Source organism: Dreissena polymorpha, chromosome 8 (assembly GCF_020536995.1).
Source record: "Dreissena polymorpha isolate Duluth1 chromosome 8, UMN_Dpol_1.0, whole genome shotgun sequence".
Classification (NCBI taxonomy): Eukaryota; Metazoa; Mollusca; class Bivalvia; order Myida; family Dreissenidae; genus Dreissena; species Dreissena polymorpha.
Window position 1 is genome coordinate 7,898,896 of NC_068362.1, and position 16,935 is coordinate 7,915,830.

Genomic DNA, 16,935 nt, shown 5'->3' on the forward strand with positions numbered 1-16,935 from the left:
GACCATGTGCATGGCTTTTATTTTAAACAGAACTTCTGATTAGATTTGAAAAATAAAAATGCAACACACCTTTCACAAGGGAACAGTTTGCATAAAGCATTTATTAAAACAGTATTACGTACATAGAGCTATACCCGAAATACATACTGTTTTTTGTAATGTATTTCACAAACATAAAAAAATAGTTATGATGATCAATTTACTAGCATACGCCTACTTGTTTAGTTTTACCTGGAAGAACATATTATCCGAAAAAAAACCTGGATATATCTTTAAAGGCCTCGTCACTTTCAATCGTGCATTCTTGACGAGTGGTGGGTATAGCGATCCGTGTGTCGTCCCGAATGTCTCACTTTTAAAAATCCAATATCACGTTCAAGTATATATATACTCTTTATTTCCACTTCTCAGTGATTTTGAAACATACAATATAAAAAAGCAGCAAATATACATTCACATATATGAATATAGAATCAAGTACTATTTACATAAACCATAATTTACATATGAATAATATATATAAAGAGATCCACAAGACGTATGTTTGTTTTAAAGCACATTACAGTTAATTTTACGTAACACACATATGAATGGAGTTACATATACTCCTGGTTGTCTCGTCATCGAGGGTGTTTGCCGCTGATAGCAATAGTGTCAACATATCATATAAGTTTGTATTGGGTAGAAGGTTACACGCTCGTCGGATTGTCAGTCTATAGTCTATTAATGTTTGACACGAGGCGATGGCATGCGTGTCGCTGTCTAGGGTTATGTGACCACAGTGTCTGCAAGTGTTTCCGGAAGGTTGTTCGCGCGTGTTTACTAGGACACGCACAGCTGCCGAGGCTTCCGATGTTTCGCGAGGTGTCCTCGCCGCGGTCTAGATGCGGGCGGCCCTGATGTGAGGATGGACGACACTAAATCGTGCAAATTCTGGGTTCCCTGTGACGCGCACTGTCCACAGCTCCGTGTGATAGTTGCGGATCGCATTGTTTACAATACGTTTCCACATCAGTTTAGGAGGGATAATACTGGAATCGCGATAAACTGAATAATGGTTCAAAAGGCTTTACTTTTCCATTACTGAGTAAATGTCTGGTATAAACCCTTGCTGTGATGATTTGCCCCGGATATTAAAAAGCGCTAGTCGGTACTCAAATAGTTGTTTTGTGAGATATTTACTGTTCATACAACAAAGTTTATGGAAGAACATCAGTTTTTTTGAGTCAATTTTTGCAATTATTGGTAGCCAACCTATTAAGCTTAATGACATGTCAGTTCTTGTGCGCGTTGGCAAATTTTGACACATTTTTGCTGCAAATCTCAGAAACCTTTCTAGTGTAAGGACAATATAGTTCGTCAGTGATGCCCAGAGTTCCGAACCGTACAGTGCTGTGGGGATGGATACCTTATCCACGATGTTGGCCATTTTTAGCGGATTAATGTCGAATCTGCTTTCCTTTATTGTCATTAGGGAATACACCGGTGATCGACCTTTCCGTATTCGTTCGTCAACTGCGTATGACGACTTCAGCGATCTGTGAAGCTTTATTCCTACGTGTTTTGTTGATTCTGCGGGGAGCAGTATTTTATTGTAGATTTTAACTGTAGTCTGTGGCAAGACTCTACTCTTTCCACAGACCATATACATGCATTTGTCTTCATTAAGTCTATATCCCCATGTGTTCGCATGTCTCGTTACAATATTTAGCTGGCGCTGCAATGATTTAGCACTGCTTGAAATGAGCGTGAGATCGTCTGCTAGGGTTGGATTTCCGGTTTGTAGGTGGCCAACGGTGGTTCCATATCCAGATGACTCCAGATCACACAAAAGCGTGTCTATAAATAGGACGTACAGCCAAGTTGATAAGACCCCGCCTTGTCTGATTCCCTGTCGCACCGAAAATGGCATTGAAAGTACCCCGTTAACGCAAACTGCGCTTTTTATGTCCGTGTAGCAATTTATTAACGTCCGCAGCGTTGTTCATTTTATTCCAAATTCTAGTAGTTTTAAAAATAATGCGTTGTGAAGGACGTTGTCAAATGCACCGGAAGTGTCCAGCAGTGCCACGTGCGAGGAGGAGTCGTATTCCATATTGGAATATATACATTCCTGTAAGTTGAACGACACGGTGATCGAACCCAGTTCTTTTTGGTAGGCGTTCTGTTGAAGGTTCGGAAATGTTTTCTCATTGTCGATGCACCACTTGCTTATTCTTGAATGGAGAAGTTGTTCAAAGAGTTTGTATAAAACCGGAAGTAGTGTGATAGGGCGATAGCTGCTGCATTTAGTTTTCGGTTTCCCTTCCTTGAGAATTGGGATGATTATTCCAATCTTGCATCCATATGGAACATACGTCGCTTGTAACATCAGAGTGAACAGTGTTTTGATGTAATGGAGCAGACAATCCCCGCCATGTATTAGGTGCTCGCTAACTAGTTTATCGTGTCCAGGTGCTTTTTTCAATTTAAGCGTTTTCACTATTTCCGCAATTTCATTAATTGAAACGTCCTTGGCTAGGCACTTATCTTTCGAAAAGTCATTTGATTGCAAGAATATTTGTATTTTATTGTCCATTTCAGCATGAAGATAGGTATTATGAACGTTTGAGTATTTAAGAGTAAACACGTCTTCATAATATGAACTGAAGGTAATGTCATTTGGGTTTCGTAGGGTACCACTGCCGCTTTCTATTTAATTTATAGTCTCTTTTGTTTTATTTTGTTTCAAGCGAACCATTCTCCAGAAAGTACGCATGTCCATGCTATCGGCAGCCGTGTTTAGTTCACTGTAGAACAGTTCATTTGTATCGGCTATGGCTTTCTTTTGTAAATTAATAAATTTTTGTTTTGAATCCTTGTATTGTTTAAAGTACGGATTGTTTCTGTCGGGTAACTTTCCATTTTCGATCCAATGTGTTCTCGCTCGGCGTTGTTCATTGCGGGCTTCCTTTACAGAGCTATTCAAATACGGTTTAGCGTTTTTGTTAAATTTGCTTTTTGGCAAAGCTTGAGATGCACTTTTCATACATTTGACTATATGCTCGTACAGATTGTCAATGTCTGTCGAATGTGGTTGTAGCTGGGATGTATTAATGCACGAGAGATATGCTTTTAATAGTTCTTCATAGTTGTTTAAATTCAAACGGGTACATTTATTCCATGCAATTACATCATCACTTTTAATGTCAAAGTTTGTGACAGGTATTTTCAGCACAGTTTTTATAGGGAAGTGGTCCAACACTTAGCAACAGTCTTCGGTTACTATGTTATTGTAGTTTATGATATCAGTTTGCCAATCACCAATTATCACATACTCCAGTGTTTTCTGCGTTGGTTTAAATGTAAAGTCGCGTTTGCTCATTGTTTTTAAAGCCGTTAATTTGTTTTTGAACAGAAATTCTCGTAATCGTGTGGAACGTTGATCGGTACTTATCGCATTATCACTCGTGATATCGGCATTCATGTCACCGCATATGAGAATGATACCTTCGTTGGAAAACCGGTTTACGAGTCCTTGCAAACAATCAATGTATTCAATATACTCTTCAATTTCGTAGTTCACAGGCGGCATTTATACTGCAAACACAAAGATTGGTAATGATTGTTCAGTACATATTTTCACTCCGCATATATTTTTGTGTTCAGTTAAGCTGATGGAGAAGGAGAATGTCTTTTTAAATAGTATTCCGACTCCCCCTTTGCCGCATCTAGATAGTGGGGTCACTTCCGTTTCGCAGATTGAGTGTGCCGTGTAGTTTGCATGAATTGTTTCAAGGAAGTGTTTAGATTTTGTCATCAGCTTGTGTTCAGTCACGATTGCAATATCTACACTGTGTTTATCAAGGAGGTGGCTGAGGCTGCCTGCCAATGATATGATGCCGCGGACGTTCCATGTGAGAACATTGCATTAATGAGTTGTCGATTGTATTACAGCCATTGTTTGGGTATCGGTGGAGGCAATTTAATGTTTGCGTCATATGCACTATTCTGCATTTTGGTTTCCGTATGGAGTAATTCGTTCCATTTTTGTTCTGAGTACCAGCGTCTATACTAAATGTTTTTCGGCCAGAAGTCTTTTTTCTCTATTCATTGCCAATCGTTCTGATAGAATGATATTTTAGCAGCTGAAGTTCCGCGGTTAGTGTTTATTAATTTGAGTTTCTCGGGTTCAACTCCTTTTTCAGTCAGGAGAGCTTTTATGCCAGCGTAGTTCGAATATTCTGAGATGCCACCAATGAAGTAACGGCGTGCGTGGATTGGGCGAACACTTTGGAATATCGGTGTTTCCAGGTTTTCTTTATTGGCGTCACGTGTGTATGGTTTTGAGCTGTGTTCACTATGCATATTGTTATTGTCGACTGCGAGTGGAAAATTGTTCGATACCTTTGGTTTTGTCACAATATTCGTTTGATAAGGTAAAACATTAATTTGATTAACTTCGATCAAAGTATAAAGCTATAATTATATATTATTTGTTGAAAAAGAATATTAATTAAAAAAAAATACAAATAAAAAGAAAACTCCTGTTATTACATATTATTAAATCCATGCGGTATAAGAAAATTAACCGTTGCTAGTATACAATCCACATTCGAGGGCCGTAACAAACCACTTATTGTGTCTTATTTCAAATTTTCTGATCAGAAAACATGACAAAACACGTTGCTTTGGTTTTTATAAACACCGAGGGAAGATCATTGTGCTTGACGGTTTCAGATTTGTTGTAAGTATATACTCATCGATTTTATAACACGGGAAGTTTTGTTACTTTGCAATTAATGAAAGTATACAGAATCTTTATTCAAATAGTCGATTAAAAGAACGGAAGGAACTATTGATAAATGGAATCGAACTATCAAGATTAAAAAGAGATTTTTTATCATAAATATTTTACTATACTAGTATGTCAATAAATGATTGATGCATGCATGAATGTACGGAATAAATTATTTAAATAAAATACAAATGGTCAATCAATATTATTATGATATATGTCTTTGCGATTACAGGTTAAAAGCAGATGAGATGATCGCATATATTGATCGTGTGCCGTGCGTGACTGTCCCTGTAGGGCAACTACGAGAGAATGAATCCTCGTCCGAAACGACGGAAACCTGCACTGACCAATTCTACCAGCTCTTCACCTGACATACGTTCGTAGACGGCTACATTTACCCTGTCATGTTTGCATGACTACCAGGGAAGTCAGAGGCAGTATACCGGCGATTGTTCGAAGCTCTGGTGAGAGAGTGCGCGCAGCTAGGCCTTATGCTTAAACCAGACGTATTATTCATGGAAAACGAGATTGACTGAGATTGTAATACATTTATTCTACACTGTCTATGGGACTTTAATATATTGGTTGTTAAATATAATATGTTAATGAGGAAAAAAATATTGAGAATTATTTTTGTGTTTGTAATGTTTATTTAATCAAATAAATACACGAACTAAATACACAAAACAATAAAGAAAAACTCCGCAGTTAACTCCTTTCCCATCGAGACCGACTAAACGATGTAGCGTAGAGTATAAAGTGGAACACAACTTGAATCTAACTGTAGTTGGATTTAAGAACCAGGCATGCGACTTATCTGGATTTTCCGATATCGATTTTTAATCCAAAATAACAAAGTGCTCTACAATCGGGAGTAAACTGCGATCAGCTATATAACAACTGGTTAGCCAATGCTTTCCGTCATATGTCAAACGACAGCGTTAAGTCACTGACAACAAAGCTAGACGCGGTTTACTGTGCTTTATCATTATATCTGCAGGTATTTAATTATGTTACATTTTTATTTATAATGTAATAATAATTATTAGCAGTAATGATAGTTTTTGATGTAAATGTAGAAGTAGTATTTTTAAGCATGTTGTGTTGTTGCTTATTTCCATTTGGTTATATTGTTGGTATTATGTTTTTGGTATCAATTATGTATACAAAAATGATCATGTAATGTTGAATACCTCTTAATGTGTATTATGTTGTTATTGAATTTTAATTTGTAATAACATGAATCTACTTTTGGAAAAGAATGCAAAACATAACAAGTGTGTTGATTGTTTTTCGAGGCAACGACGGCTTAGTAGTCCAGCGAGGACCTTACTTACTACGTTTTTACTTTTGCTTTCTCTGAACATAAATGTCCGTGTATATTATTATTCATTTTAAATTATATGATACACGAGTTTATATTTGCATACGTTCCAGTTGTCAACAGTATTAAGTCGTCGGATGTTGTTTGTTGGAAATATTAGTAATTGTGAGAATACAATAGCATTGAAATCACTTTTGATTGTTTTAGGCTGAAAATGATTTAACTATTCCAGTTTTAAAAACTAGAAACATCTCTTAACAATAGTATTATAGTAATGCATAATTTTGCAACTTGAATGTTTGAAAAGAGAAAAAAATGTAATCTTAGGAAATATGACACTCACGTTTGTTACTGCCATGCTGATGGAACATCTCATCAGCGAAACTCTCTGTGACACGGTTAATTCTTGTTTTAAGGAACTATGAAACTCGGCATTGTTATTGCCCTGACCACGGCTGTCATGCTAATGGAACTTCACATCTGCGCAGCGCAGTGTAAGCCAAAGAAAATGGCTGATGGATGTACCCATGTCGTCGACTTAAAGTTCACAGATGACTGTAACAAACACGACATTTGCTACGCTTGCGTAAGTCTTAAATTCAACGTTTTTAAGTTTCTCTTTATGCAGTTTTCAATTCAATATTATATTTCAGTTTCAGTTTTTAGCATTTCAAAAATTGACCCCAATTTTAACCATTATGTTACATTTTGTTTTGTGTGGTGTTGTATAAATGCGTTATCCTGTATTGTTTGCCTTAAAGAGGCACTTACTAATCCGTTTCAGTGGTAGACTTCATGGTAACAGAATGATACTGATATCACTTTCTGATTGCCCATGCCAACGTCATCATTGTGTGCATGGATTAAGAGTTCTATTGTTTTGTATTTTAATTATTGTTAAACGGACCTTTTCACTGATGTTTGCATGTATTGAAGTTTTTCATTAAATGCTTTATATTGATAAAAGTAAACATTGGATCTCAAAACCTCATTTAAAAAAAAGAATAAAATTAAACAAAGAAAGTAATCATCAACTGGGCTCGAACCACTCATCCCCTGGAGTTAAATCATATCGCTTAGACCACTCGGCCATCATGGATCATACTTGTTGATTGTTGTATGTTATACTATATATATTCAATCCTCGTAATGTCACAAATTATATATCTCTTTAACGTTGATACGTTTTATAATTTTCAGTTTTTAAAGCGTCAACAAATGCATGTAATGGATGTTTTAGGGCATGGCAAATGTTCAGTATTACTGTTTCCCCACAAGTATCATAACTTCAACGACAATTTGCGAATCTGAAACATTTTTTTTTGTAAATTTACCAAATGTGAAAAGGCCCCTTTAAATTATTTCAATCGTGCTTTTAACGGCACGTCTTTATGTAAACTAGTCATTTAGAATAGTTTTATTTTTAACAGTAAATCGTTTATTTTTATTTTTTATTTTTTTTTATTTTTTTTTTTTTTTTTTTTATTTTTTTTTTATTTTTTTATTCAATATAATACATACAATGTATACATGTATATTATCATACAACATAGTGGTTGTACAAAGCAATTAAGTTTAGACATGTTATACAAGATATGCTAATATATATTTTTTTAAAAGAGAAAAAAAAAAGAACAACAGAAGAATAGTTATGAAAAATGATGAGTTGTATAAAGTCGGAAGAAAGCATACTGGACTTGTGTGTTTTGTTGTATATTCACAATGATCTTATAAGATGGAAAAAAATATATACAAAAATATTTTAGAAATATAAACTAACATTAGAGTGAAATGTATATAAGTGGACAAACATTATAAGAATTTAATCCGATTCCATTTTTGTTCAAAGATTTGTAATGTGTCATTACTGAGGGCTATTTCTTTCTCAATCTGGATTTTTAGTTTAAGATTATTGACAAAACAATTAAAATTTGGTACTTGTTTTTTGTACTTCATGTTAAAGATAAAATATTTCATCAATATAAGAATAAAATTCACAATATTATTACAGTCTATTGATTTCAATGAGTAAATTCCGAAACTTACATTTAAGAAAGATAGTTTAACGTTTAGTTGCTGTTGTTCAAGAAAAGATACTAATTGATTCCAAATAGGCTGGATGTGTTTGCACTCCCAAAAAAGATGTTCTATAGTTTCGATGTTTTCACTGCAGAAGTCACACAGATTTGAGTTAGATAATTTACATTTAAAGAGATATTTATTTGTAGCTATTATTCTATGGATGTATTTATATTGAAAATTTCTCAGTGTGCTTTCAATAGTTGCTTTATATGGCATGGTAAATATGTGTTTCCAATTAAGTTCATGTTCTCCGAAAAGGGCTTGCCATTTATTTTGGGTTTTGGAGTTTTCTGTAGGTTTTTTAATTTGCAGTGTGTAAAATATTTTATTCGGTTTGTTTTTTCTTCCAAGTATGTTTTCTACGAATGTTGTTTGAGTACATGGTGTATTATTTGTATTGATTTCAGATTTAATATGCATGGGTATGCTTTTGATTAGTGTGTAGTACTTCAGAAAATTATTTGAAGGTATTCCGTATATGTAGCATATATCATCAAAAGAGTAGAAATCCTTGATTCTGTAGTCATATAATTGGTCGACATATTTAATGCTTCGTTCAAACCAATCTTTATAGAAAAACGTCTTATTGTTTGAAGTTATGTCTTTATTGTTCCATAAAATAGTTTTACTGCTGGTTTTGGTTTCTAGGTTATGAGTGACATCACTCCATGCTGATAGAACATCAGACAGAAATATGTTTTTGTTTGCAATTTCATGTAAGATAGTATTGCTGATGTTACATTCAAAGAGTAAGGAGTCACCATATTGTTTTAGGATTTTCTGGTAGAATAATTTCCAATTACTCGTATTGGTATTATCTAGGTATCTTTTAACCCAGCTGCATTTGATTGCATTCAAGAATGAGTCAATGTTCGTTAATTGAATACCTCCATTTTCTACAGATTGAATTAACTGAGTTCGTTTTATTTTATCAGGCTTACCGTCCCATATGAAATTAAATATTGCTGATTTTATATCGTTAATAACATCATTTGGTGGATTTGGGAGAACTGTTAATACATAAATTAGTTTAGGAAGTGCAAATGTTTTCAATACTGTGTTTTTTCCGATTAGTGTAAGTTTACGGTGATGCCATGATTTTAAGCAGTTTTTGAAATTCTGTAATTTAGGTAGTATGTTTTTAAGAACTGTATCCTTTTCATTATTTGTGAAAGTAATTCCTAACGTTGTGGCTTCATCGGATGTCCAATTAAATTTCATTTCTTTTTTATATACGACATTACTTTGTTTTAATTTACCTACTCGTAGCACAGTACATTTACTTTTGTTTAGTTTAAGACCCGATGTCATTCCGTAGATGGTTAGTGACTCTATTAGGTTATGGAAAGAATCGTAATTGTCGTTTAAGAAATAAGTTGCATCGTCAGCAAATAGGGACTGTTTGATATCTTCATCAGGATCTAGTGATATGCCTTTTATGTGTTTATTTGATTGGATGTGATGTGATAGATACTCGATGCAAATAATGAATAGCGATGATGAGAGTGAACATCCTTGTCGAACCCCTCGTTCGATGTTAAAACTATTTGAAAAGAAGCCATTGTTAATGATTATACTGTTAATATCGGTATAGAATAGTTTAACCCATTGAATGAGACTTTCACCAAAGTTCATATTTTCTAAGCAAGAGAACATAAATGAATGATCGAGTGAATCGAATGCCTTTTCAAAATCTGCAAAGAATATAAGACCAGGATTGTTTGAATTGTTAAAATAGTTTATGCATTCTTGGATAAGACGAACGTTTTCACCAATGTAACGTCCTTTTATGAAACCAGATTGAGATTTTGAAATGATTGATGGTAATATTTTTTTTATTCTGTTTGCTATACTTTTAGTTGCAATTTTATAATCATTATTTAGTAAACTAATCGGGCGCCAGTTTGATAAGGATTCTAAGTTTTTTCCAGGTTTTGGAATGAGTGATATAATACCTTGTTTTTGTAGCGTAGTTAAGTTTTCGTTGTTAAATGAATAGTTAAGTGAATTAATTAGATGTGTTTTTATATCATTCCAGAATATTTTATAAAATTCGATTGTGATGCCATCAGATCCTGGGCTTTTGTTATTTTGCATATCTTTTAGGGCTAATCCACATTCATATTCATTAAGTAATCCGTCGCACAGTTGTTTTTCCTCTTGGTTTAAAGCGTGATGTGTATTTTTAAAAAGGGTGTTATTTTCAACATTTTTTCGTTTATAGAGTGTTTCGAAAAATAAACGTTGTTCTTCTAGTATTTGAGTCATGTTTGTTATATCTTTGCCATTGACTACTATTTTGTGTACAGTTTTTTAGTAAATCGTTTATTAGGTAATTGTTTTATTGTATTATAAAACGGATCCTGTATTTCAAAAACATTTCAAAGATCTCGACAGCTGTTGTTTAAAGCGAGTACATACGATTTTACTAAAAAAGTTAAAGATATGTAAAATGCTAATGTAATCACAAATAGAATGAAAATTCAGTTCAAGTGGTAAATGAAAATCAAAGAAATTTTAGTTTTATATAACAGCCAATAATTTTCGCGTACAGTAGAATACTCATAAGTAAACAAAACGCATTAACACCTTTGAGACCTCCCCATTATGATGTGCAGATTTGTTCATACGACACATAGCCACAAAATGTTGGTGACTCACAGCATGCATGTACATTTATATTTGTCCCCGCAGGGCAACGGACGGGGTTTTTCACGCCTGAACTGCGATGACCGTTATTATGAAAACATGATTAACACGTGCAACACCAAGGTTAACTGGTTTTTGCGACCCGGATGTAAGGGGATTGCTTGGGTTTACTACCGAAAGGTTCGGGACTTCGATGAGAAGTCTTATAAAGTTCCGTCCGAGAAGTTTTGCAAGGAAGCCTGGGTTCGCGCGTGTGTGTGATGATAAACAGTACATTTACGTGCTTGCGGTAGGCTTAAAAAAATGATACTTACAAACATATTTATCTTGTACTTGTAGAGCTTAAATTGTTCCATAACAATGTAATACTGAATTGTCTGATACAACACTTATTGTTTTCATTACCATTCGACCATATCTGTTAATAAACTTGCTATGTCTTGTTTTCATTAATTACCTATAAAATGCTATTTAATAATAATGTGCTTGATAGCTTACGCCTAATATAACTCAATTTATTTGATGGCATACGTAAACATATCATCGAGTATTCGGTTGCTTCCTAGTTGTTTCTGTTATATTTTATTGCATGCTATTTTTTAAACCTTTTCCCACACTTCTTATATGGTTATTAAAATGTCTTTGTATAACCGATCTCAATAAACATATAATCACCATGCTGTTTGCTAGTGAATTCGTCTGATTGCAAGTGTTCTCCTCTTTTGCATGAATCAACGAGTCAAATTCTACTGACAGTTTATGGAAGAGAACTTGATATAATATGTGTTAATAGAATCAATATCTTATTGTTTGGTGGTATCAACAATATAATTCTACAACTTTATACATGGTTTACACCAGCACGAGATACTTCGACACTGCAAACGATAATACAAGATATATCTTTAAAAAACATACTGTGCGTTATATTGTTAGTGTTAATGTTGGTGAACTACATATCGTCATAAAAACTAGCATCAATTGTCAGTCATTGTTCGTTTGTGTTTAAAGTGTGCTAGTCTGATTTTAAAGTCAACTTTGCATTTCCCCAATTTTAGATCAACACATCGATATAAACGAGGAAAATTAAATAAATAAATGGATAAACTGTTAATGGGCCATTAATCAAATGGTGTTTACGTCATTGACGTTCATCACGACCAACTTTTTTTAAGCCCTTAGCCGATACAGACAAGTTTAGTCGTAGAAGTTGCAGATCCGGAACATGTGTGATCGTTTGTGTACGCCATTCAAGCGTGAAACAACCATTATTTGTAATTGTAATGGTATAAAAATCGAATTACGTTTATGTTTTCGTATGCTTCATTTTTATGATTTATTCATCCATGTTTGATTTGTTTTATGGAACATAAATAAGATCGGATATACACACTTGAACAAAATGCATAGTGACAAAGTGATTCCGGGCACTTCGCCGATACATGAAATGCATAACGACAAGATAATTATTAGCACTTCGCCGATACGGAAGTGTTTACTCCTATTTGTTACAAAACATTTTTTGTATGTGTGATATGAACGATCTAATCAAAATGAAGACAATATTTCTAGTTTGCTCATTAAACACGTTTTTCACAAAATTAATTCGAAAATTCTATAAATTCTTATAATTCTGGCCCAATTGCGGACATTTTCTCAACATTTATTGGGTACGTACCTACATCATATAAAAGGTTAGACAGCAATCTTTAATCATACACAATCTTCACATATATTTTGTTATAGTATCTTAGCTTTTACACATAAATGTCCTGTACAGCAACAGTATGTTAAAATTAATATTTTGGTGTTATTCCTTAAATATAATGCAACAGGAAGAATATGATCGGTAACACGATTTGTCGGACCCCATATACTTCATAAATATACATTAGCGACTACTAATTATTAGTAATGCACATTGTATATTAAGGCTGAGCAAATGAAACAATTTAACATGAATATGTTAGACTTATAACGAGACTTTTCTTTTACTCCATTTTGTAATGGAAATTATAATTACAATATACATAATGACAAATTTAAAGTTTCGACTTTAATTTTTTTTACTGAATTTAGGTATGTACAACGTTTCAGGTATGTTATTATAGAAGTGGGTGGGATACCGTTATTTGTACGACATACAATTAAACTATCTTGTATTGCTTGAAAATTTATTGTTTTATATATATTTCAAGTACATTTTAATTGAAAATACACTAACTAATATTTGCATCATAAAGAATCAAAATGTAAACGATATGAATCTATCAGAGATCATTACCCTTTAAAACATATCATAGAATAAAGGATACTTTCTAAGCACATACTCCTTTTTAGAGTTTTAAAAGCAATACTGTTCAATTTCACGATTTGAATTAGTCTCTACATATTTGAAAAAAAGAAGAAAATTTGGTATTACATACTTATTAAAGTATTTCATTCTAAATGAAGATGATTTCAAAATGTCCAAACCATAGAACCCTTATCGTATTTGAAATTGTGGCATAAAGTAATGAATCCAAGTTTCAGTTCCCACTCATGAACCAATTAACCTTTCGTTGAATTATCGACTCTTTCTGAATCCAACTATAATGTACACATATATAAACTATATATCTCAGATTGGTTTGCACATGATCCATCACAATGTTTACAGACACTACTGCATGTGAGTCCAAGTTTTCTGCAGGTACATGACTTTGTCTTATACCCAGCTTTGCATGAACAACGTACAACCTTTAGGGCATTGTCTGGAGCTATCATGCTATTCGTCATCTTCGGTACCAAACAGTCGTTGACTCTCTCCCAGTCATAGTCACAAGGACTAGCTGCAATACCTGTCCATTCCAAAACCTGATAATAAGCACACAGTGCATGATACCACGCTGAACAAGATGTTGGTGGAAGGTCCTTTCGTCATACTGTTGTTGGGTTTTGCGCCAATTTATCTAAAACACCTTCATTCTCAGGTCATTCATAGATGTGTCTTCTGTTTTTTTCTGAATACAGCATAATCATCTAGAATTCCCCACAGTTTTGAATTTTTTGTTGTGAATTTTGGTGTGGAAGTTTGTTGAACAACGTCACAGATTCACGTAAGCGCTTTGCCTTCTTTTAGAGTCCAAATGAAATCGTTTTACCAACACCACTTGGTTTTGAAACCGTGTTGATGATTATGCTGTATTCTTAAATAATAGAGGCAACATAGTGATGGATCATGTACAAATCAATCTACAACATTTCGACAAAATAAACAATCTGTTTTAAAATCAAAGTTCGTGTCCGAACGAAGGACAACTTTTGATATTTCAGGTTCCAGTTTACGCATCAGTAATGTTTTTCGCCCAAGTAAGAAGTTCTTTCGACAATATTCATGAAGAACATGACTCCTTTCGAAAACATAAATATCCCATCGCTACTCGCTTATTCTATTCAAAGAAATGCAGCCCTTTTCGCCTAATTCCTATATTTTTCTTATCACAACTATTATATTCGCACAATACGCAGCTCGACTTCGATGCCATTCCTGCAAAATAAAAAAACCTAATGCACTGTTATTTGATTATTCATTTACGCTAAAAACTATAAATATGCTATCTTGTATCGAGTTATTAGAATGTCTTTACTATTAAGGAATTTCATTATGATATAAACATTTGATGTATAAATATGATACGGCAAAAATGGAGCAGCTTTTAAAAAGTTACTGTTTCACACACATTGAGATGATAATTACTCGAAAGAGAACCGTTTTAATATTTAAATTATGTTGACGATAAAAATTCCTTGACGATGTTTGGTTCTGAAATATTGTAAACACGTAGTATTTAACTTAAACCAATATCTACGAAAAAAAAAGTATAAATCATATAATGATGTCAAAAATTATTTAAAATATTGATACGAAACACGCATTAGAAACCTTACACTAATGTGCAATATGTATTCATATAAATGAAATCATATTACGATATACATGCAATAAACTCAACTGATTTTGCAAGTTTTTACAAGCAAGCAGTGTGCGTTAAAAGAAATATAAATAGGGGGCTTGTTTAGACTTTTCGAGGACTAGATTACATAGAATATTGCTTCATCTATTTTATTGATCCGTATTCATGGTAGGCCTTCTTCCGGAACAAGTATGTATAATTTTAAAGAACAGTTCCTAGATCTGACAGTGAGTGTTTATCTGTGTATGACATCATATCATAATACTAGCAATACTCCCTTGATTTGTCAGACTGTACGTCAGGACTTGGTTAGAGATTCGAAGGCGGTAACATTTATTCCAAGAAAATGACTTACTACATAAAACCAATAAACAAGTTTGAACACAGCATACTGTTTGTTGTATCGGATTCAAATATGCAGCAATATAATAACATATTGCTAAGGAACGTATGTTTCTTCAGAATAAAATTGCAATGCTCTACATGCAACCATAATCGGTAATTTCACTATAACAAATGTCACCTTAACGCAAACAAACGATCTAGGAACGAATTATACCTCAAATATGTAGTAGAATGGACGGGCTGAAGTAATTCATGTTTAAAGTGTTATATTAATTAAGCGTACGTATATGGCAATGTTACAAATATCCAGTTGTATCACATGTAGTGTCCTTAATGCCGATTATATCTTTCGACAATGTGAAAACAAAAACACTATTGGTACGAACCACACAGTCAAATTATATTTGCAACCTTAATCGCTATTGATTCGTACATATATAAAAAGTGTTTGACCGAATGTTGATAAAAGTGCGCGAGATAGATTCACTTGGTATCAGTATTTTGCAGTTGTAACTGTATCATGAAATAAAGTCAGAGATTTACAACTACAACTTTTGAAGTAAAAATGATGTAAAAAAGCATTAAGTCTACCTTTGATTCACTTTGTGTCAGTAACTTGCTTTTGAACCGGTATCATAAAATGTATATGCGAAAGCACATGATGTTGATATTTAAACTTGGTTAGAATGACAAGAATTTCAAAGTTATAATATTACACTGAATAGATTATATAGATATGTCTCGCCAGGAAAATAATGCGATTCCATACATTTAAACGACACGAATGCTGGACGATATAACAAACCGCCCACAAAGCGTTAAATCGATTTATCAAAAAGCGACCCAGACCTAAGAGTACGAAACTGCGCACTTGCTTCACAATATAATTGTGCAGAGTGTGCCATCTTAGGAACCACTTGCTGTCTTTGATAAGAAGAGATTTACCCATCATAAAAACAAGTTTTACTTGTTCTTTTCTACAGTATTAATATGATATGTTCATCAGAACGCACCCCATACTCTTTAAAACGCAACTTCTATGTGTTAAATTAGGCAATTTCCTTTCAAACTTGATATTGTGACCTTCAATTTGATTTTGATCTGGACCTTGACCTCAAGTATTACAATTAAAAATGATAAAATGTGTTGATCGAATGTCAATTAGTTACATGAGTATTTATGCTTCCATTCTCAATTATAGTTTTCGAGGAGGCAAATTTACGATTTTCCTCTATATCTACATAGTTGATGGCGGCCATCTTGGAAGACATTCTGGCTGTTTACTTGGTAACCAGATATTGCCTTACTTCCAGCAGGAAAACACGCTTTTCTTGTACCATACTGCCGTGAAGATGATTTTACCAGAATGCACCATTTACTTTTGCAAAAGTAACTTCTTTGTGGTAAAATGGGTAATTTTCTATAGTCAATTGACCTTCAATATGATCTTGCCCTTGACCTCAAGTATGTCAAAGACAGGTGATACAATTTGCAAATATAATGCCAATAAGTTACAAGAGTATTTATACTACTATTACCAATCATGCCTGTCACAAAGTGTTATTTCTGATTTTACCCCTGATCTTAACTTTCGGCGGCCATTTTGGACGCCATCTTGGATTCTGAGGTTTCCAGGATGGGAATTTTCGGGAACGTTGTGGATTCTGAATCTACAAGCTATAACCTTTCAGAAAATGTAAGTTTCAAATCTGTTCTAATTTTGTCCGGGTTAAGACTGTTTTTGGGTTCCACAGCGTCTACTAGAAGTGTTCAGCTGAAATAAAAAGAATGTGCGATAA

General features: G+C 33.8%; 2 protein-coding genes across 2 annotated transcripts; one reads left to right on the forward strand and one right to left on the reverse strand.

Annotated features, from left to right (window-relative positions):
* Nucleotides 1-880: 880 nt before the first annotated feature.
* On the reverse strand, nucleotides 881-1,912 carry LOC127842273 (uncharacterized). The gene is made up of 2 exons (XM_052371705.1): nucleotides 1,384-1,912; nucleotides 881-1,047 (listed from the first exon to the last, which is right to left on the reverse strand). The coding sequence occupies exons 1-2, from the start codon at nucleotides 1,910-1,912 to the stop codon at nucleotides 881-883; spliced, it is 696 nt and encodes a 231-aa protein (XP_052227665.1).
* A 3,727-nt stretch (nucleotides 1,913-5,639) lies between these two features.
* LOC127843134 (uncharacterized) lies at nucleotides 5,640-11,512 on the forward strand. Its single transcript, XM_052372976.1, has 3 exons — nucleotides 5,640-5,780; nucleotides 6,521-6,690; nucleotides 10,881-11,512. Exons 2-3 carry the CDS (start codon nucleotides 6,526-6,528, stop codon nucleotides 11,094-11,096), a joined length of 381 nt encoding a protein of 126 aa, XP_052228936.1. The 5' UTR covers nucleotides 5,640-5,780; nucleotides 6,521-6,525; the 3' UTR covers nucleotides 11,097-11,512.
* Nucleotides 11,513-16,935: the final 5,423 nt, after the last annotated feature.

Bases quoted from the DNA above. Each gene is read 5' to 3' on its own strand.
- LOC127842273 (XM_052371705.1), bottom strand. From the start codon at position 1,912: ATGCCATTTTCGGTGCGACAGGGAATCAGACAAGGCGGGGTCTTATCA. The intron at 1,048-1,383 runs GTTCGGAACTCT...ACCATTATTCAG, and splicing joins CATCCCCACAGCACTGTACG to TTTATCGCGATTCCAGTATT.
- LOC127843134 (XM_052372976.1), top strand. From the start codon at position 6,526: ATGAAACTCGGCATTGTTATTGCCCTGACCACGGCTGTCATGCTAATG. The intron at 6,691-10,880 runs GTAAGTCTTAAA...TTGTCCCCGCAG, and splicing joins ACGACATTTGCTACGCTTGC to GGCAACGGACGGGGTTTTTC.